This window comes from Dromiciops gliroides, chromosome 1 (genome assembly GCF_019393635.1).
Source record: "Dromiciops gliroides isolate mDroGli1 chromosome 1, mDroGli1.pri, whole genome shotgun sequence".
Lineage (NCBI taxonomy): Eukaryota > Metazoa > Chordata > Mammalia > Microbiotheria > Microbiotheriidae > Dromiciops > Dromiciops gliroides.
Genome location: NC_057861.1, coordinates 524743535 through 524765508, shown reverse-complemented (window position 1 = coordinate 524765508; position 21974 = coordinate 524743535). Strand labels below are relative to the sequence as shown.

Here is a 21974-nt window from a genome sequence, read left to right as displayed (position 1 = left end):
TTAGGTTATAAGAGAGGAAGGAAAGAAAATGGAAAAGAAAAGATAGGAAGAAGAGCACAATAGAATAGAAGAGAGAAGAATCCTAATATTTGTAGTACCCAGCACATAGTCTGTCTGATCATCCCCTTTTCCTCACTTCCCTTCTCAAATTCGAGAGAGATGGGTGCCTGGTGCCCACCTCTCCTTGCATTGTTGGGACAGCCCAGGTTCCTGGGATAGTGAAGAGGAGGATATCAGGCAGAACCTTGGTGTTGCTGCTGAAGTGATAGGCCACTTGGCTGCAAAAGGTTCTTTATTTGTAAAAAGCCAGGGGGGATACAACAGGTTATGGATCAGCTTTTTAGACTTAAGGATCTGGGGGAAGCGGGCTGCCTTCAGAGGCATCTGGACAGATACGCTTGAGAGGGGGTGCCCCCTCCGAGTCTTCAGTTTCCCCCACAGCTGCTTCGGGCACAGGGGGCACTGGTTCAAAGACTGGGTAAGCTTCAGGAACCTGGGTGAGCAGAAACTGGGGATAAGTTCTAGATTCCAAGAATCTTGCCCCCCTACTCCTTCCCACATCCCTCATTCCCTACCCCTCCAAAGCCAGCCATCCTTCTCAAGCCTTTCTCACCTCAGCCTCCAATAACTCAGGCACAGGCTCTTCCTTAGTCAGCATTGGGGGTTCATCTGTCCCACCCATAGTCACACCCCCTGGGTCTGGAATAACAAGAACACATGTTACCGCAGGGAACAAGGAACTAAAGATCACAGGGGGAGGGGCAGCTAGGTGGTGAAGTGGATAGAGCACCGGCCCTGGAGTCAGGAGTACCTGAGTTCAAATCCGGCCTCAGACAGTTAACACTTACTAGCTATGTGACCCTGGGCAAGTCACTTAACCCCAGTTGCCTCACTTAAAAAAAAAAAAAGATAACAGGGGGAAGCCAATAGAAGGGATGAGTTGTTACCTCTTTCCTGACCCAGCCTTGGGGGCTGGCCATCTTCAGGAGTCCCATCTGCTGGAGCAGTAGGTGAGGCTGGTCGGCTAGGCTGAGGAGTTCCCCCTGGGCTGGGCTCTGTGCCTTTTTGCAAGGATCCCTCTGAGTGGAAGCTCTGATTGCTGTTCTCATCTGCTGGGGAGAGCGGCTAGGAGGGATGGGCTTTGGGTGCCTTGGCTCCCTCTGCCTTAGGATCCCCTCTCCCTTCCCCCCATCCAAGACTTCCATTCTCCCACCCTCCAGATGCCCCTAACATACCACTGAGATCAAGCAAGATGAGGGGACCACCCCCTCTTGGACTGGCTCCCCGACCCCTCCGCTCCCTGACCCGGGGCCTTTCAGCTCCACTTCCTACCCGTCGACGTTCCTGCAGAAGGGAAAAGGAGCAAGGGAGGCCGAGAGTGGAAGAGAAAAAAGGAATGAATTAGTTGGGAGAGGGAGCAGGAAGGTTTCCCAAGAAAGGAAAAAGAGTAAGACCCTGAAGGAATTCATCTGTTTTCAACAAAAAGTCATTAGACCCCTCCAGTGATCAGGAAAATGTGCTAAGGTATGGAGGGGATAAGGAATTGAAATTAGAAGTCAGCCCTCCAAGAGCTGCCCAGTCAGAGAAATGGGACACATAAAACAATAATCCAAAAGAATGCATAATCAGTTCATTGCAGACTTGAAAAGAGGGTTCTCTGGGCTTGCAGGGACTGGGGTGCAGTTGTCACTGATAGAGGCCAGGGAAAGCTTCATGGAAGAGGTAATATTTGAGTTGGGTTTTTAAAAATGGGTAAAAATTCAACAGACGAAAAAGGGTGTAGGGACATTTCAGACACAAGAAACTGGCAGGAAAGCACAAGGGACAGAAAAGAGTCTACTTTGGCTTAAACTGTCAGTAAAGATGAAAGGAAGCTGAAGGAGAGAAGTCTGCAAAGGGGGGTGATTCCTAGTTGTGGAGAGCCTTGAATGCCAAGCAAAGGAGTTTGACCTTCAATGGGTAGACAACGGGAAACCATGGAAGATTTGGGGCAAAGGAGTGAAATGACTAGATGTGGCAAGCTGAGGGGGAAGGGGGAGGGAAAACATCTGGCAGCAATATGAAGGATGGATTTAGAGGCTCTTGCAATAACTTAGGTGGGTAATGATGAGAGCCTGTACTAGGGGAGTAGCAAGTAGAAAGGGAAAGGAGGGGACAGAAGCAAATGTTACTGCAGTGACAAGATTCAACAGAGCTTGATAACCTATAGGATGTGAGAGGGAAGGATCCAATGGTTTGGGGAGACTGGGATAAATGGTGGTGACACTGAGAAAAACAGGTAAATCAGGAGGAAGATCTGGTTTGGGTGAAAAGACTGATAATGTTACAAAGAAGAAAAAGAAAAGGAATAGTAGGAAAGCGAGGGTGTTGTAAAGGAAAGCGAATTCTCTCACCTCCTCATGTGGGTCCACCACAGGCACCCACTTGTAGATACGGAGGGAAGTGTCTCCCACTGTCACCCAGCGTTTCTCCCTAGGGGTGATCCACAGAGCTGGGTCATCCAGAGATTCAGCACCCCCACACACACACACACACCTCCCCAACACAGAAACACACACTCACTGTTCTCTGTCACAGCTATATTTGGAGAAGAGAAAACCAGCAGCCTAGTGGGATGCACCTACATAGCCAAAGCTCTGGAGGGTGGTCTGTCTGAGACCCTTCTACTACTCCTTTCCTTCCCCTCCTCCCTGTCTCCAACCCGAGCCTTCCAATCCCTGGCCCCCTGTTCTCACCATCTCCGGACCTTTTCGATGGTTGCCATCACCTTCTTGATGTCATCCTTGGCCCGGCTCCTGGTCTCAGCCCTCACCGTCCGGCCCGCCATGAGAACTGAGGTGTTGCTTCCCCGGAGGCCCACCTGGCCAGCCCTGGAGACCCCGGCTCTGCCCCTGGACCCCCCAGACTCCTCTCTCTGGGTCACTTGATGCCCCTCTCCTCCCCTCGATCTCCCTCTCTGCCTGGCTCAGTTTTGCCTCTCCCTCCCTCCCTGGCTATCCCTCTCTCCCCTTACCCCTTGTTCACTGGCTTCCTGTTTCCCCCACTTCTCAATCTCCCTGTCTGTTTCACTCCCTCTCTTCCTTTCCCTCTTGGTTTTCCATCCTGTCTTCCTGCTTAAAAAAAAAATGTTTTTTCTATTGCTCTCTTTCCCAGTGCTGTCTGTCGTCTTCCCTTCTCTCTGTGAGTCACTCTTCCTGCTTCCCTCACTGTCTCTCCTTCCCTTTCTTCTGCTCCCTGTCGTCAGTGTCTGTCTCCTTCCCTGTCACCTCTCTCTGGCTTCTCCTACAAGCCCGCCCCTACCCTAGCCGCCCCCTAGTTCTGCTCTGGCTTGGGGATTTCCCTGCTGCAGCCAGGAAACCAAGGAGCAACAGCAGTCCCCTGGACCAGACACTCCGCCCCCTGTCCTGACTTACTGCCCCGCCCACCCTGGCTCCCCCACAGCGCCCCCTGCCCTCCAGAGAGGGGACTTGGCAGTAGAGGCAGGGCCAGGGCAGAGGAAGGGGGAGGTCCCTACCGGATTTTGGTTTGAGCTTCTTTGACTGCCCCCTTGTGCCTGTAGAGTTTGTGCCTCTGTGTGTGCGTGTGTGTATCTATTGGCAAGTATGTATCACCGTAGGCATTAATGCAACTGTATCAAGTTGGCAAGCGTGTCTGTACCTTCTTCGTGAGCATGTTTGTGAGGGTCCTTCAGGACACATGTGGCTCACTGTGTACAGCATCCGTGGGTGCTGGTTTAATAGTCAGCTAGTGGGGTTGTGCGGTGGGTCTGAGTGTTTATGGATGCCACCGTTTCATTCCTGGCAGGCGCCTATACCATATCAGATGTCCTTTTGAAACGTGTCTGTCAGTTTGCTTAATTGTGTCTAACGGGGGGGATTAAGATGTGACTGTCCAAAGTTATGGTAGTAGATCGCTTGGTTTCTGCACATCCCTATCACTATAATACAGCCCCGGTGCCACCTTCCCTATCAACCTCTGCAAGTCTCTTCCCCCTTCCTCCCTCCACCCCCAACTCCTGGGGGTAGTAGTTCCTTTGGTGTCTCCCCAGGAAAGATATCCAATAGGCACATTCTTTGAATTCCAGGCATGCCGGTTCCCTCCCTGAACCCAGGAGTCCTCCTCTTCCTTCCCCCCACCCCCACCCCAACTCCTAGCTTCTTTCCTCTTAACTGCCCTCTCAGAACTCTGACAGTCCCTGCCCCTTTGCTGTCTGGGTAACCTCATCAGCAAGGTGACCCAGTTCTCTATCCAGGTCCTAGACTAGAAGAAAAGCTGAAGCTGCCTGGGAGGGAGCACCCTGAGATCCTCATGATTTCTGTCTCCCCAAGACTTATAGTACCCCTCCCAGGCCTTACTCCACTCCTCAGGGCAGGGCTGAAAGGTGAGCTCAGGGCCCTGGAATCCAGGCTTGGGGTGAGGTGGGGGGGAGTTTGGGGGGTGGGCCCTGATTGGTTGATAGTGGACCACGCCCCCTACCCCCCTTTCCCTCCCTCCTTCTTCTCTCTGGGAAGGGGAGGAGTGGGCATGTAGGGAACCGGGACCAGCCTGGGGACGGAGGGGGCCAACATGAGCCAGAGGGAGGGAAACAAGGGTAAGGGACTTCTGGGTCTTGGAAAAATTGGGTCTAGAAGAAAAAGCTGGAACTTGGGCATGATTGCAGGTTAATAGTAAAATTCGGACCTACAAGTTAGGTGCCTAGGGCTGTAATGCAGTCTGTGTTCTGGACTGGAGAGCTTAGTGGCTAAAGAGCAAAATGTATGGATTCTGAGAAAGGAAAGGGACCTGATTCAGAAAATGGGGGAAGGGCTGGGAGGAGGAACTAAAAGGATAGAACTTGAGGTGGAAGTGGAGCTGTGCAAGTGAGCTGGAGAACTAAACACCTTATATGTTGAAGAAGGGGAAAAAATCTGGGGTTGAAAGTCTCTGGCAAAAATACGGGCCTCTGAGGAGGAAGAGTCTCAAAATGTGAATTAGAATAGGAGGCACAATTAGTGACTCAGGTGGGTGGAATCGAGATGGGGGAGGGTAGGATGCAATAAAGATCTTTGCTTTTTATAAAGGAGAAGCAGAGGTAAGGGATAGGCTACCTGAGTGAAGGGAAGAGGGTGTTGGGAACAAAGTTGGAGATTGTGTGTATGTGCATGCGTGCATCCATCTGTGTGTGTGTGTGTGTGTGTGTGTGTGAGAGAGAGAGAGAGAGAGAGAGAGAGAGAGAGAGAGAGAGAGAGAGAGAGAGAGCAGCAAAAGAAATGTATGGAAATTGACAAGGGAATTTTGGGTGTTAGGTATTTGGGGCAGACATGGGTTAAAGAACTTGGTCACCTTTACATGCCGCTTCCTTCTTACTAGTCCTCCCCCAACAATATTATGCACCATGTGCCTAGTGGCTGCTTAAGTTCTTTGCATCCTGGGAAATGTAGTTTTCTCCTAGTTGAGAGTAAAGAGGTGCCAGAATATGTAGTTGTGTTTTCTATACCCTAGAGCAAGGATTCTAAACCCTAGGGTCCATGAACTTTTTTTCCTTTTGTTTTGTTTTAATATATTGATAACTATTTTAATATAATTAATATTATTTTATTTCATGCATTTAAAAACATAATTCTGGGAAAGGGTCCATAGGTTTTATCAGACTGCCAAAAGAGTCTATGATACAAAAAAAGTTAAGAACTCCTGCCCTAGAATCTCCCCTTCTTGGCTTTGGGGGTATATACAAAAGGCCTAGGTTGTAAAAGAAACTGTTAAGAATCTCTTGGGTAACTGAACTCTCAATTTAGAGGGAGTCTAAGGCCAAGCCAAGTTATTAATCAATTTGTCAGGATTCCAAACTGTAGTAGGTTTTATCAAAGGGTATTCCAGGGTACAATAACACATAATCACTTAGGAATTGTGATTATCTGCAATATGGTCGTTCAAGCCACCCCTCCAGGCTCCTTACCTCCTTGCCCTTCCCAATTACTTCAAGACCCCATAGATCAATTTCCCCATTCAAATAACTAGAGTGGGGAAGATAGGACTGTAGCCCTAATTGACATAAGGTGAAAATGTGGAACCAAGCTATGAATTAGACACTAAAAATAGTATGCTGTGGGAGGAGGGGAGACCTGTCATGTCAGGGGACCTGGGTTTTGATCCCTCCTCATCCCTCCCCTGTCCCCTCCAGTGGACTTACAGTCCCATTCCTCGGCCTCATCTTTCCCCCACCTTGAGGCCAAGATCCGTCAGACCCACAGCCTTGCAAGGCTCCTCACTAGCTATGCTGAGCAGCTGCTCCAGGAATATGTGAGTATGGAGGTGGGAAGTGGTGGGCTGGAGGAGGGGATGGGGAAGGGTGGGGAAGATTGCTCTAGACCCTTTAAATTATTCAGTTTTAGGGCAAACCCTGGAAAGACCATCTAATCCAACCCCACCATTATACGGATGAAGAAACTGAGAAGTAGATAAGATTTGTCCAAGGTCACACAGTGAATCAATGGTAGAGAACTAAGATTAAAATCCAGAGCCACTGATTCTCAGGCTAGAGTACTTGACACCAGACCAGGCCTGGATTTGTCTTAAAGGGTGGGCAGCTTCAGAATTAAGAATTGAGATCCATGAAAAATTAGGAATAAGGAATATGAGAAGCCATTCCCACATACATAGAGGAAAATCCACCTCTGGTCAGCTTTCCATTAAGGTCAAACTGTTCATCACCAAAAGCTATATCCTTCCACTGCCTAGCAAGCTCCCTCCTACCCCAGCTGCCTCACCACCAACAACCTTCCCAGAGAAGCCACTGGGTGCTGATGTTAATACTGGCACAAATGAGATTGGTGGAAGGTGGGAGGGAAATGTTCTGTCATGCATCCAAATTCAAATCCAAATGATCCGTAGGCTATTTGGTGTTAGATTGTTACTCTCTTGAACTATCCCTGCTACCGTACCTCCCCCACTTACATTGACTGGGAAAATCTACTTGCAAGTAACAAAGAACTAGGTTCTATTTCTGGCTCTGTTTACACTTGTTGTGTGACCTTGGGCAACTCAGTTGTCCCTTCTGTGCCTCAGTTTTCTATAAAATGATTCCATGTTCTATGATTCTAATTGGGATCCAGCCCTGCAAAGGGGAACATCCCCCTGGGAGGGAGAACAGAAGTCTTCCACCTGTAGAACATTTCGGGGGTGGGGGAGAGTAAGATCTGGTGTTATGGATAAGGAAGACTTTTATAACACAATGTTTTCCTAATGAGAACCAAGCAAGAGGAGCAAAGAGGCCTCAGGCTTCACCAAGGCTGGTAGAAAATAAGGTAATTTTGTTGCATAAGGGATTCAAGTTGCTCTTCCCTGGGACTTTTATAGAAGATTGGCCATTTGTTGCCCTAAGTGGGATCCTACGGGGAGGGTCTGTCCAAAGGGAAGAACTGACTCTTGTTAACACCTCTCCCAACCCTTCCCTTACAGGTCCAGCACCAGGGGGAGCCATTCGGGCTGGCCAGCTTCTCTCCCCCGGGGTTACCAGTGCCTGGGCTGAACTCCCCAGCCCCAACTCATTCAGGGCTCCCCACCCTTGAGCGGCTGCAGCTTGATGCAGCTGCCCTGAACTCACTGTCCCCACTGCTGGACACCATCCGCCACCTCCAGGCTGACCTCAACCCTTTTGCCCGTCGGCTCCTCCGACGGCTAGAAGAGGCCTCTCACCAGTCAAGGGCACTGGGGAGTGCTGTAGAAGTTGTTCTGGGGGCACTAGGTGCAGCCCCAGGGCCCCCAGGGCCCAACCCCACACTCCCTGAATCTCCTGGGGTCTTCCTGGCTAAGTTGTTGGGCTACAGAGTATGTGGGTTGTACCAGGAATGGGTAAGCTGCACAGAAGGGGACCTGGGTCAGCTGATGCGGGCAGGGCTAGGCTGAGAGAGAAGCCCACTTTACCCCATATCTTCTCCCATGAAGATCCACCCACTCGCTTCCTTCTCACTCCATCCTCATCTTCCGGCACCATCCCTTCACTATCATACCCCTCTTGTTATCTCAGCTTCAGAGCCTATCTACTTCATTCTCTCTTCCTCTGCTTCTCAGCTTTGGATTGGGCCCTAGGATCAGTCAATATCTGCTTAAGAGATCACTGTAGATGAAAGTTTTAAGACATCTCCCAACAGGAGCCTTCAGGCTAATTACCTTGGCAGCCCACATTGTCTCCTGCATCATGACTCCCCAATTCATCCCCTGTCTCCCCTTGGATCTCCGTTGTTCCCTGTAGCCTTTGTCCCCCTTTTTACCCTTCCATACCTCTTTCCCAATTCCCTGATTCTAGCACACCAAGCTATGAGGTCTGTGAAAAAGGTTCCCCTGAAAAGGAGATTTTTATTTCTGAGAATAAATTAAATTGTTTTTGGTAAATTAAAAAAAATACCCTTCTATGTACAGTTCTTGGAGTTGGGAGGAACAGTGTATGGGGTTGGGAGGGGGGGTTGGGGTTGTTACTTGGGATAGATCAAATGTAAATCTCAGGGATGCAATATATATATATATATATATTTTTTTTTTTTTTTTGCGGGGCAATGAGGGTTAAGTGACTTGCCCAGGGTCACACAGCTAGTAAGTGTCAAGTGTCTGAGGCCGGATTTGAACTCAGGAACTCCTGAATTCAGGGCCGGTGCTTTAACCACTGCGCCACCTAGCTGCCCCCAGGGATGCAATATAAATAGGACATTAAATAAAGGAACTGAGAAGCCCTAGACAATGACATCCTTCTACCCGGAGAGCCAGGAAATGAGAGGCTATTGGGTGGGGAATCGATATGATTTGAAGAAAAAGTGAATGTTTGCCATCGAGCCACAGAAAACAACATAACATTGCCTTTTGGCAATGGCGTCTGTTGAGACCAAAGTCACAGGTAGTGAGGTAGACTTAATGAGGAAATGAATCCCTCTAGAGGTAGGAAGTGAAATCCATTCACACAGGACATCATCCCCTGTACTGCACATGCCCAAATAAGTAAGAAAGCATAAAATACCTAAGGCTTATCCATACATAATTGGCCCCAAACCACCTGTTGACACCCCTCCTGTCAGCGCCCCCTGGACACAGCCAACAAGTTGTGGGACTCTCTACTAAACAACAACCCTGGCAGAATCAGGCCAATGGCTCCAGAAGACCTACAGGGAGGCATAGCCTCATGTCCGGCCCCTAAGAAAGAACACACTGCAAATCGTTCCCTTCTTCTCCAAAGCGTGCAGATCATAGGACAATAAATTGTCTGTGGCCAGGCTCAAAATTTGCCATTTCACACAGGAAGTCCAGCCCACTCACTATGCCACATATTTGGCCTTAAGCAGAGCCATGTCCCGAACAGCCCTGTCTATCCAGTGTCCATATTCCCGGGTCACCACATAGCCGCGACATTTCCTTTCAAAGGCCGAGGCTCCAAAGGGTGCAGGGCCAAGAGTGTCCACTTCAGAAGGAATGGCCACTCCCAGGGCAGTCATGACAGAAGCCATATTTCCCATCAGGCCCTGAGCCCGGAGCCTTGCAGCTGCCAGTTGAGATAATAAGGCAGAGCTGCCAGGGTTCAGGTCAGCCTGGTCATCGCTCACAAGCTGCAGGTGCTGGGCCAGGGCTGAGAAAGCTCCCCGGGCCTGGACCAGCCTCTCTCCGTCTCCCAGGCCACGCCACAGCATGAAGGGGACAGATGCAGGGGGCAGGCTGCTAAGCTGCAGCTCGGGTGCTGAGAAGCCTGAGTCACTGAAGGGACTGCCTTGGTACTGGAGCTGCGTAAATGACAGAAAGTACATAAAGTGTAACCCGGATACTCAAGTCACATAAGCTCCTAGTGGAATCAGGAAGTCCTGAGTTCAGATCCAGGGTCCGATACTAGTTATGTGACCCTGGGCAAGTCACTGCCTGCTTCAGTTTTCTCAACTGTAAAATGGAGATGATAGTTTGTTATGAGGATCAAATGATATAATAGTACTTAACAGTGCCTAATACCTAGTAGGCATTTAATAAATGCTCATTCCCTTCTTCCTCCCTACAAGAAGAAGACTTTCTCACTGCAGGTGAAAGAATTTAGGTGATAGCACCGGCTCTGGAGTCAGGAGTACCTGAGTTCAAATCCGGCCTCAGACACTTGACACTTACTAGCTGTGTGACCCTGGGCAAGTCACTTAACCCCAATTGCCTCACTAAAAAAAAAAAAAAGAATTTAGGTGATACAGTGGATAGATCGCTGGGCCTAGAATCAGAAAGATCTGAGTTCAAATCCCACCTCTGACCTTACTAGCCTTGTAACCCTAGGCAAGTCACTCAACATCTGTTTGCCTTAGTTCCCTCAATTGTAAAATGAGGATAACATCACTGTAAAGAATTAATTGTTATTTGAGGTTTTTATGCCTTGGTGCACACTGGCCTGGGGCTCAGCGAACCACACAGTGCTCCACCCACTGATTGTAGCTGTTGTCATGGCACTGGCACCTCACATCATCACCACTCGCTGGATGCCTACATGGGCCTGGCAAAATTATAATGGTGGGAAGCCTAGTGAGGGCAGTCATGTGACTGTCAGAGCGGCCAGACAATTGGTTGGGGGCTGTGTGGGGTTTCTGGGAATGGGGAGAAGTCCCCATTCTAGCTGGAAGCTGGAAGGCGACAGGAGCTCTGCTGTGTATTCTCAGCTGATTCCTGGGCGGTGGTATTTTTCAGGTTGTATAATTTCCCTTTCCCCATTTTATTTCCTTTCCCTTGATCCTACTGATCCTGTTTGTGTTGGGTTTTTTTTAAAGTTCGTTCTTGTTAAAATAAATCCTGTTTTGTTTTGAGGGAGGCTGCCAGTCTCCTTCCTTGCCCCAATATTGTGGTGAGCCGCTTAGCTAACACTCTCCAATTAAAAATTGGTCCCCACACCACCTACCTTGCAGGATTGTTGTGAGAATCAAATAAAACAATATTTGCACAGTGCCTGACAAAAAGTAAGCAATATATAAATGCTTATTCCCTTCCCTTCCCTCCTTTTTTGGCTTTCTATAACTCCAGAATCCTATGAGTGGAAAGGACTTGAGAGGTTATTCAGTCACAGTTGGAAATGACATAAGAATCTTCTACTCCAGGGCAGCTAGGTGGCGCAGTGGATAGAGCACCGGCCCTGGATTCAGGAGTACCTGAGTTCAAATCTGGCCTCAGACACTTAACAATTACTAGCTGTGTGACCCTGGGCAAGTCACTTAACCCCAATTGCCTTACCAAAAAAAAAAAAAAAAAAAAAAATCTTCTACTCCAACTCATGACTGACACGAGAATCCCCTTGAACAATAGCAGCTAACATTTTTTATATCCCTTTAAGGTTTGCAAAACACTGCACATACCTCATTATATTTGATACAAATCTCTGAAGGAGGCACTTTATGTGACACTATACTCATTTTATAGATGAAGAAACAATGTAAGAGAGGTAAGTTGATCTGTCTGTAGTCACACAGCAAACGTTAGAGGTAGGATTCAATTCCTGTCCTCTAGTTCTTTTTTGTTAGTTTGTTTTTTTGGAGGCAATTGGGGATTAAGTGACTTGCCCAGGGTCATATCACTAGTAAGTGTCTGAGGCTGCATTTGAACTCATTCCCTTCTGACTCCAGGGCCACCTAGCTGCCCCATTCTCCTCTAATTCTAAATCAATTGCTTCTATTACACCAACTACCTTTTTATAACATTCCTAACAAAGTGACCAGGCTTCTGCTTGAAGACCTCTCATAATGGGGAATTTACTACTTGAACAGGCAGCTAATTCTACTTTTTTTTTTTTTTGGCGGGGCAATGAGGGTTAAGTCACTTGCCCAGGGTCACACAGCTAGTAAGTGTCAAGTGTCTGAGGCTGGATTTGAACTCAGGTCCTCCTGAATCCAGGGCCAATGCCTTATCCACTGCTCCACCTAGCTGCCCCACTAATTCTACTTTTGGATGGCTCTAATTGTTAGACAGTTTTCCTTTCTATTAAGCCTAAATTTAATATTTTGCCACTTCTACCCTCTGTGGATCAAAGAGACAAAGTCTAATCATTCTTCCACATAACAGCCCTCCAAAGAGCTATCATTTTCCAATCCTACCCCAATAAATGTGCAAAATCTGTGTTAACCTTCAGTTTATAGAGAAGGCACTAGAGAAAAGAAATAACTTGCTCACACAGTAGCAGAGCTGGGACTAAAATCAGGGATGTACTGGTAAATGTTTAACAACCAGCTTTCCAGGAAAATAAATGTAGGAATGAGCACTTTTCAGTTTAATCTACACTATTAACATTTCCTCCATCATTTTCTTAAGTCTAGACAGCCAACTAAACAATAAATCAGGATCTGCTTTGTAGTCTTGTGCCAATTTCTGAGGTGTAAATGCATACACTGAAATTTTTATAGTTGCATCTCAGAAGCTGGTGGGAGCTGGCTCCAGCACACCCCTAGCAAAAAACCAATTCTCATGACTCCTAAGCCACTGCCTTCCTAATCTCCCTGGCAGCTCTTGAGGCAGTAATAAAAATTAAAATAATTTCCATTTATATAGGACTTTATTATTTTCAAAATGGAGTTGAGAACTTTCTCTGTGTCCCTTCCCTCAGTTTTCTATTTCCAGAACTCCCTTCCTCTCTCCTGGTGAAGTAGGCTTCTCCTTGACATCCCCTGCTTTTCCCTATGCAGAAGAGCCTCTTTCCTGCAGCCCCATCTTATCTCCAATGTAAGAGCCTCCTCCCACCTGCCCAACCGTCCACCCTCACTCACATAAGTCTGCAGCAGTACGGATGTATTCTTCTGCATGTAGAGGGCCAAGTTATAGGCTTGATTGATGGGTTCAGCCAAGGATACTGGGGCACCCATGGCAAAAGGTGCCAGCAGCAGAGACAACAGGCAGGGGACAACTGGTTGGGATACAGGAAAGAAAGTCAGAGGCAGGTCTGAGATTCCTCTGCAAGGATCCAACCTCCATTTCTTCAGAAGGCAAGAGCCTTGTCCTATAAAAATTCCCAGCAGGTGGAGAGAAAAAAAAAAAAAGACAAACTCCTATAAGCCAAGGCCAACAGCACCTGTAGACAGATTCCCTGAAAGGACAGACACAAACCAATGTGTAGACTCAGAGTTCTTTCTCTGATTGCTTAGTCCAGATCCTCCGTCCCTCAGGCCCTATAATTCAGGACTTCTCCCCTCCATAAGTTTCAACCACTTACCTCGTGAGTTGGTCATGTTCCTTCTTCTTTCTTTTGCTGTCTGTCTCTGGGTCCCTGGGGCACCTGTTCTCTCTGGCCCTACCCTGAGGTTCTTTATACCTTTTATCCCTGAGGCTTTGGATGGGACAGGCAGAGGACCACACCCTGGAGGAGGGAAGAAGGGGGGGGGACCTCAGGAAGCAGGAGTGGGAAGGGGACAGAGAAGAGAGCGGCATGGGAAAAGGGAAGGAAAGAGACTGTAGAAGGTGAGAGATGCCATGGAAAGAAAGGGTTGGGAGAACCAGAGGAAAAGGAACAGCAGAGGGAAGGGAAGGGAAAAGACAGAGAAAGAAAGAGGATGAATGGGGAGGAGGCCAAGGAGAACCCAAGGTGAAAAGGGTCCGGGAGCAGGGAAGTGAAGAGGCGGCAAAGGGATTCCCCAAGAGCAGGACCATGGCCCCCAACCCTGCTTTCCCTGGTTCCCCCCACCCTTCTTCCATGGCCTGGCCTGTAAAACACCAGAAAGCAAGGGAGGGAGAGGGCTGAGGGCGGGGAGGGGATTATGGGGGACAATGGGGCCGCCCCGATCCCTGCAGCTCCGCACGTCCTGAGATCTGGTTTCCCCCAGAGGCGGCTCTACTCCGCCCCTCCACATAGGCCTCCTCTGTCCTTCTGCACCCTCCCAACCCTACCCCCACCTGGCCCTTGGCACCCAGTAAACTATGAAGGCTATTGGCTAGGAGAAGAGGACAAATGGGGTTCTAGTGGGCAAGAACATCTGGATGCTGAGCTAGGAACAATCATTCCACAAATGTTCATTAAATACCTACTATGTGATTCCTCTCTACTGTCAGGTTTACAGAAATATAGCACCTATAGTAGGCCCCCTAAGAACTTGGGTCTGAGGGCAGAGCAGCTGGATCCCTGGAATAGAGCAGTGGTTCCCACCCTTTAGGTTATACCTGAGAAAGTGAGGTGGAATTTGTCCCCAGATTACTGCAAGGGATCAGAGACTCAATATGCATATCAAACTATGTCATTTTATAACATCTCACACGTTACTATTTTTCAAATATATGTAGAGTTCCTTGTGATTAATAAAATAGATCATTGGATTTATAGTCACCTTTTGTTATCCTGTGTTTTTTTCAATCCACAAACACTATTAGTACAACTACTACCAGGAGTTAATGTTCTGTCATTTAATAAGAATTGTCATATTAGAAAAAGTTGGGAAGCAGTGGAAGACATCTTGCTCTCCTAGCCCCTCCCTGATTCTCATTAGGTCTTGTGTTCAAGTCTCACCCATTGCCCAGCCTCAGAGTCACCCAGTGGCCCAGGCCCCATCCGGGCCTGGGGGCCAGGATGCTGTCCCACCCTACCTGTCCTGAGGCCCCCAAAGCTGGATGGAAGGGGAGGAGCATCAGCCAGCCACCAGGAACTTAGAAATACCAGCTTCCTGAGGTTTGGGGGCTGACAGGTCAGGCCAGCCAGGGAGTAGAAGTCTGGCTGGAGAATCAGGGACTTCAGAAAAGTCAGAGCAAGAGAAAGGTGACTTGGGAACCAGCCCCAAGACAGCAAGCCAGGAGCAAAAGCATGGCTAATATACTTGGAAGTTGATGTGGACCCACATATCTGGAGAAGAGTAAAGGCTAGGAAGCTGCTTTGGCCCTTTGGCAAACAGGCCTGTAGCTGAGGGGGCTGTATGGGGGGAGTAGGTGATGTCAGGGGATTAACTTGGACTCATTGAGAGGGCTCAGTGAGGCGTGGGGCTGGCAGGAGGGGGAAGGAGGCAGGAACCCGATCTGGGACCTATTCACAGGTGAATGGACTACGTGGAGCCAGGAGGGGAGGGGGCAATTTAGGGGGCCTGGTTATTCGTTTGGTGATCTGGCTATGATATTGCTCCCCCAATACCTCAGCACCCCTCTTTCCCATGTCTTGAAGTTCGGCCTCTCTTCTCTCTCTGGGCCCCTGTCTTCTGCTATTGCAAACCCTTATTTTCCCTCTTCTAAGATCTGTTCTTACCGCTCTTCTTCCTCCCCTCTCTCTAGTTTTCATTTTTCTCTCCCCATTTCTAGCTTTCATCATATCCAGGCCTCTCCCATCCCCTTGTATCCAGTTTTACTTCCCCTCTTGTGTCCCCTCCCTCACTGCCCCGCCTCTCAGATACTCTTTTTCTGCCTTCTACTCTCTCTGTCTCTGTGTGTGTCTCTCTCTGTGTGTTTCTGTCTAGTCTGTCTCTCTCTCTCTTTCTCTGTCTTTGTCTTTGTCTCTGTCTCTGTCTCTGTCTCAGTAATAGAGAGATCCTCCCAAGAAAGCTGAGGCCATTGTACAGACTCTCAACAGTTATTAAAACCTAGGCCCTCCAAAATGGCAGCTTTAATGATGAATCCTGCATCTTTTCTTTTCTTTTCTTTTCTTTTTTTTTTGGTGAGGCAATTGGGGTTAAGTGACTTGCCCAGGGTCACACAGCTAGTAAGTGTTAAGTTTCTGAGACCAGATTTGAACTCAGGTCCTCCTGACTCCAGGGCTGGTGCTTTATCCACTGCACCACCTAGCTGCCCCAATCCTGCATCTTTTCAATGTTCGAGGCACATTCATAATAGGATCATTGATTTAACATTTTAAAGGACCTTAGAGGTCACCAAGTCCAACCCCCTCGTTTTACAGAGGAAGAAACCAAGACACAGAGAGGTTAACTAACTTACCTAGGATCATACAACAACTAAGTATCTGAGGCCTGACTCCCAAGTCTAGCACCCTATCCATCCCACCATGCTGCTTCTCATAAGCTGGTAGGAATCCCAATAGTACCACAAACCACAAGTTTGCTTCAGGTTTAACATCACAGTCTCTATTGATTTGTTCAGATTATTAGGTGAGAGCCTGACCCTTCCCTCTGTTCCAAAGTTAGACTTGATTCTACAGGTATTAATCACCTCAAGTCTTCCTTAGATGTGTAGATGGATCTGTGATCTTATTAATGTAGTGACCCCTTCTACCAATTCAAATTGATTCTTACCCCATTTTTCTTTCTTTCTTTCTTTCTTTCTTTCTTTCTTTCTTTCTTTCTTTCTTTCTTTCTTTCTTTCTTTCTTTCTTTCTTTCTTTCTTTCTTTCTTTCTTTCTTTCTTCCTTCCTTCCTTCCTTCCTTTCTTTTTTTCTTTCTTTTGTTTTTTTGTTTTTTGCAGGGCAATGAGGGTTAAGTGACTTGCCCAGGGTCACACAGCTAGTAAGTGTCAAGTGTCTGAGGCAGGATTTGAACTCAGGTACTCCTGAATCCAGGGTAGGTGCTTAATCCACTGTGCTACTTAGCTGCCCCCTTGCCCCTATCTTTCTATATAATATCCAAAGAAGATCCATCCAGTGAGTTGGAGCTCCTCATATTTTCTTGATATATTAGACTACAAGGAAATATTTGGGCTGACCATCTGTTCACTGTCCTCACTACATGATCTACCCACCTCATTATGAGCTCATACTTGTTCTCTTTTAGTGATTTTTATTTTGTTGTCATTTTATTTCTTTTTAAATGTGTAGAATTTAATATATTTTTTCTAATTACATATAAAAACAATTTTAACATTCTTTTTTCAAATTTTGAGTTCCAGATTCTCTCCCTCCCTTTCCTCCCCTGCCCTTCCCCATTGAGAAGGCAAGCAATTTGGCTTTTAAAAATTATTATTTATTTGTTTGTTTTGGAGATTAGTATTTTATTTTATTTTTTGATAACATGTAAAGATTGTTTTCAACATTAATTTTTGTAAGATTTTGAGTTCCAAATTTTTCTCCCTCCTTCTTTTCCTTTCCTCCCCCTTCCTCCAGCTGGCAAGCAATCAGATATAGGTTATATATATACAATCATGTTATACATATTTCCATATTACCCAGTTGTAAAAAAAGAATCAGAACAAAAGGGAAAAATCACAAGAAAGAAAAAAATAACATGAAAATAGTATACTTTGATCTGCATTCAGATTCCATAGTTCTTTTTCTGGATGTGGAGAGCATTTTCCATCATGAGTCTTTTGGAACTGGAAGGCAAGCAATTTGATACCGGGCAGGTGGCACAGTGGATAGAGTCCTTGAATCAGGAGGACCCAGCCTTGGACACTTACTGGCTGTATGACCCTAGGCATGTCACTTAACCCAGGTTGCCTCAAAAAACCCAAAACAAAACCCCAAAAGACTGTAGTTAGTAGGCTACCACATTATTACACTTACCTTACTACCAAAGTCCACTGCCCTTCAATCATCTTTCCCCAAAACCTAGTAAATGATGATGATAGCAATATCCTCTACAAGAATCAATAATTTCAATTCTATTGCTATCTCTACACATAGGTGTAGCTAAGCCCAGTTCTACAGATATAAGAGCAATGTAGCTATTGGAAGGAACAGTGAATCTAGAGTCTGAAGAGTTGGGTCAAATCCCCTCTGTGTTATTTTCATTTTTGTTTTTTTGGGGGGGGGGCAATGAGGGTTAAGTGACTTGCCCAGGGTCACACAGCTAGTAATTGTCAAGTGTCTGAGGCCAGATTTGAACTCAGGTCCTCCTGAATACAGGGCCGGTGCTTTATCCACTGTGCCACCTAGCTGCCCCCCTCTGTGTTATTTTCACAATGACTTAGTTATTTTCAGCAATGCAATGATCCAAGACAACTCTGAAGGACTTATGAAAAAATGCAATCCATCTACAGAGAAAGAACTGATGGTATCTGAATACAGATGGAAGTATATTTTGTTGTTGTTGTGAGTTCCTTTTTCTGAAGTTTTTTTGTCCGCTATGTTTTACACAACTGCACATGTTTAACCTATATTGAATTGCTTGAGTTCTTAAGAGGGGGGATAGGGAGGAAGGAAGAGAATTTAGAACACAAAGTTTTAAAAATCGATGTTGGGGGCAGGTAGGTGGTGCAATGGATAAAGCACTGGCCCTGGATTCAGGAGGATCTGAGTTCAAATCTGACCTCAGATGCTTGACACTTACTAGCTGTGTGACCCTGGGCAAGTCACTTAACCCTCATTGCCCCGCCCTCCCCAATCAATGTTACAATTTGTTGTTACATGTAAGGTGGGGAAAATTCTAAATAAATAACATCTGCATGACTTAGAACAGATACCACTTTTTGACTCAGTTTCCTCATATGTAAAATGACAGGGCTAGATTAGCATGCTTCCATTCTAAATTGGATGATGCCATTTATCTCCAACCACAATGCTACTAGTATCTTCAATCTGAAGGCCATAAGTCTCATGACAGACAATCCAGGCAGTGAATAGCACAAGTTATATAGAGAAGAGTATTAATGTGATATTTACATGGTGCTGGTCTGGCTGGAGTAAAATGGCCATGTTGGGGAGCAGTGGGAAATAAAGTGATGGATGGGGCCAGATTATGGAAGACCTTGAAGGTTAAATGGGGTTTAGATTTGATGTAGCAGGCAGTTATGGTTCTGGCCCTTGGTAGAAGAGTGATGTGTATTCTAAGAAGGTTTATTAGGCATCAGTATGAGTAGGATGGAATGAGAAGAGGAAAGAGTAGAGAGGAAAGGATTATCTGGCAGCCTCCCCTCTGCCATCTTCTCTTTTCCTGTTCCCTCCTGGATTGTCTAGTCTATGGTCTAGGGAAGGGAGAAGCGTCATCAGTCCAGTCCATTTTCTTTTCTTCCTCTTCCCCCAACCCCAGGTAGGGGGTATGTGTCTGGTTCTCTTCCTTGCAACATGGGTCTGCTTATCCTGTCAGCTTGAATCCTTCATTCCCTTCCCTGAAGCATGGTGATAATAGATATTCCACTGCAAGGAAAGACAAAAGAAAAATGGTGAAGATACATGGGTGTGTGTGTGTGTGTGTGGTGCATCCTGAAAGAGATACAGATATGATGTGCACTATACCTGGAGTCAAGAGAACTGACCTCTAATTGCCGTGCCAAACCTAGATTTACTCTGAACAAATCACTTCCCCTTTCTGATCTGCAGTTTCCCCATCAAATCCAGTTCCTGTGCCCCTAAGCTCACTGCTTGGTCCATGGAATGCCTGGCTATGTGGAGGGAAAGAGAACGGAATCTGAAGGCATCATTGAATCAGAAGTTCAAAGGGATCTCAGAAGTCATTTATTCCAATCTGTCCCAGAATAGGAATTTCCTCTACAGTATCATTGACGAGTGGTCATCCAACCTATCTGCAAGGACCTCCAGTGAGAAGGAATCCACTTCCTCCCAAAGTAGCCCATTCCAACGTGGGACAGTTCACATTATGAAGAAGGTTTTCCTTTCTCTAGGTGCAAGTCTATCTTTATGCACTTTCCACCTATTGTCACTAGTTCTACCCTAAAATGCCTCTTCCAGATCATTGAAGAGGGAAAAGGACCCACATGTACAAAAATATTTCTAGCAATATTTCTCTTTGTGGTGGCAAAGACTTGGAAATTGAGGGAATGCCCATCAGTTGGGGAATGGCTAAACAAGTTGTGGTATGTGAAATGTAATGGAATACTATTGTGCTGTAAGAAATGATAAGCAGGAGTTCAGTGAGACCTAGAAGAACTTACATGAACTGATGCTGACTGAGAGGAGCAGAACCAGGAGAACATTGTACACAGTAACAGCAACATAGCAACGAAATCCCAAGTTATATGTAGAGTTCCAGACCTATAGTCTTTTACCTCTGAAAAGAAGGAAGGAAAGTGCATTCTCATAGCTTTCTTTAAGGCCAAACTTGGTTATTACACTTTCACAGCATTCTGTTTGCATTATTTTGTTTGTTGGTCTTTCCATTTACATTGTTTTAGTTGTAACTGGGTGGGGGGTCTAACACAAAACTTCCCTAATAGCATCTGGCTGACCAAGGGTTTGAGCTCAGAGCTTAGGCACATTGGGGATGGCAATGAAATCTCCTCATTTGTCTCTCAACAGGCCCAGGTGGTGACTCAGTGGACCTTAAAAAAGGGAGCAGGTCTGCCCTCTGGCTCTCTCTTCCTTTGATCCTTCAGGTGGTATTATGTAACTCTGAGACTTCCCATTGGGGGCGAGGAAGGGCAGCTCACCCATTTTCCCATCCCAGAAATACATGGGAGCTAAAGTTCATGTTCTTTACTTTATCAGAAACAAACAAACAAACAAACAAAAAATGATGAGCAGGGTGCTATCAGAAAAACCTGGAAAGAACTACATAAACTGATATAGAGTGAAATGTACTGTATACAAAATAACAGCAATATTGTAAGATAATCTGCTGTAAATGACTTGGTTATTTTCAAAAATGCAATAATCCAAGATAACTCTGGAGGACGTATGAAAATTGCAATCCATCTACAGAGGAAGAACTGATGGTATCTGAAAACAGATTGAAGCATAATTTTTTTTGATAGTTCCTTAATCTGAAGTTTTGTTTTTGTCTATTTTCTTTCACAACCTGGCTAATGTGGAGATGTTTTGCTTATGTATAACTTATATTGAATTGCTTGAGTTCTTGGGGGGGGGCAGGGTGAGCAGGGAGGAAGAGGAGTGGGAACATAGCGTTTTAAAAAATTGATGTCAAAATTTGTTTTTACATGTATTTTGGAAAATAAAATTCTAAAATTAAAGTCTATGTCCTGCCTACTAAGCCTAAGAAGGGATATAAGAGCTCTAGCGGTAACTTACATTTTGAATTTCTTTCCTGAATGTGGATGCTGGAATAGTGACCTTGAGGTGAGTGAATTTAGGTTTGGAGATGACCTTGTGAGTTCTAAAGGTCTGGTGGACATTGAGTCTCTTGACTGGAACTGACTGCCAGTAGGGAGAGTTCAGACTGATTACTTCACTTTGCATCAGTTCATGTAAGTCTTCCCATGCTCCTCCATATTCATCAAACATATGCAGTACATCATATAATGCAGTTAACACTGACTACCCTGGTTCCCACTCCCTGAAGGCCAGCTATATTTTATTTCAGCCCTCCCCGACATTCTCCAATACCTGTAATGGGTTTGGGGATGCCTAGGCTTTCTGCAAATGGCTCCAGTCCCTACCAATGGTTTTCTCCCAAGTTGGAGGGTGGTGCCCTATATCCCAGTTACATTGTCATTAACAGTTGGATTAACTTTTACAAATAAATATTTACTTTAAATATAATAGCAAATAGACAAACTTGCTCCCTCCAACACATGGGAGGCATAATTCCCCTTCCCCCTATTCCATCTCAGTCACTGGGAAAGGAAAGAGATTAGGCTAATCCTTTAGCTCAATTTCCATATAGCACACTATCCTAGTTCCAAATCCCAAACCCACCTTGGGCCAGGAGATCAGGCACCCTGCTTTCTTCAGGTTTCCCTGCCAGGCTAGCTGGCTGCAACATCCTGCCCACAACCTTGACCCCAAGGTTGCCATGGCTCAAATTCCTAGAGTTTAATGGGAGATTACAATTGGTACCTAAAACCGAGAAGGTCAAATATAGCTATCCCTTCCATATTGTGACTTTCCCCATCTCAATTTTGATACATCACTGGTTGGCATAAAAAAATTAAATGGGAATTTTGGTGGGGGTGGTGTTTTGTGGAAGTCACAACAACAAATGAAGGTCAGCAGACAACACTATGACCAAATACTTAACCCAAATTTTACACTGTAAACACCCCATAAAAGAAAAAGGAAAAATTCAGGCTTCTCTGGGAGAGAGGGGCAAAAAATTGTACCTGGATTTTCCAGATCAAGGGATGGCACACCCCTAACCCCTGTGATGTGATAGGTATCTTCTCTCTTAATTCAGTTCATAGCACCAGGGTTCTGGATGAACTGTGATATTTACCTTCTAGATGAAGCCGGAAAAGGGGCACAG

General features: G+C 46.2%; 3 protein-coding genes across 5 annotated transcripts; 1 reads left to right on the top strand and 2 right to left on the bottom strand.

Annotated features, from left to right (window-relative positions):
* Positions 1-274: 274 nt before the first annotated feature.
* BCL7C (BAF chromatin remodeling complex subunit BCL7C) lies at positions 275-3393 on the bottom strand. Of its 2 annotated transcripts, none has more exons than XM_043979682.1 (6): positions 2736-3393; positions 2394-2472; positions 1236-1344; positions 948-1112; positions 614-699; positions 275-493 (listed from the first exon to the last, which is right to left on the bottom strand). In XM_043979682.1, exons 1-6 carry the CDS (start codon positions 2825-2827, stop codon positions 347-349), a joined length of 678 nt encoding a protein of 225 aa, XP_043835617.1. In that variant the 5' UTR covers positions 2828-3393; the 3' UTR covers positions 275-346. The 2 variants fall into 2 exon arrangements, with proteins under 2 accessions (XP_043835617.1, XP_043835618.1); XM_043979683.1 differs by having other exon boundaries at positions 948-1109.
* Positions 3394-4201: 808 nt separating this feature from the next.
* Positions 4202-8339, top strand: LOC122737214 (cardiotrophin-1-like). 2 transcript variants are annotated; one of them, XM_043979684.1, is made up of 3 exons: positions 4202-4381; positions 6161-6279; positions 7438-8339. In XM_043979684.1, the coding sequence occupies exons 1-3, from the start codon at positions 4309-4311 to the stop codon at positions 7882-7884; spliced, it is 639 nt and encodes a 212-aa protein (XP_043835619.1). In that variant the 5' UTR covers positions 4202-4308; the 3' UTR covers positions 7885-8339. The 2 variants fall into 2 exon arrangements, with proteins under 2 accessions (XP_043835619.1, XP_043835620.1); XM_043979685.1 differs by lacking the exon at positions 4202-4381 and adding an exon at positions 4497-4591.
* A 942-nt stretch (positions 8340-9281) lies between these two features.
* LOC122751198 (cardiotrophin-2-like) lies at positions 9282-21494 on the bottom strand. The gene is made up of 6 exons (XM_043998175.1): positions 21428-21494; positions 14763-14854; positions 14536-14662; positions 13175-13318; positions 12732-12868; positions 9282-9740 (listed from the first exon to the last, which is right to left on the bottom strand). The coding sequence occupies exons 1-6, from the start codon at positions 21492-21494 to the stop codon at positions 9282-9284; spliced, it is 1026 nt and encodes a 341-aa protein (XP_043854110.1).
* Positions 21495-21974: the final 480 nt, after the last annotated feature.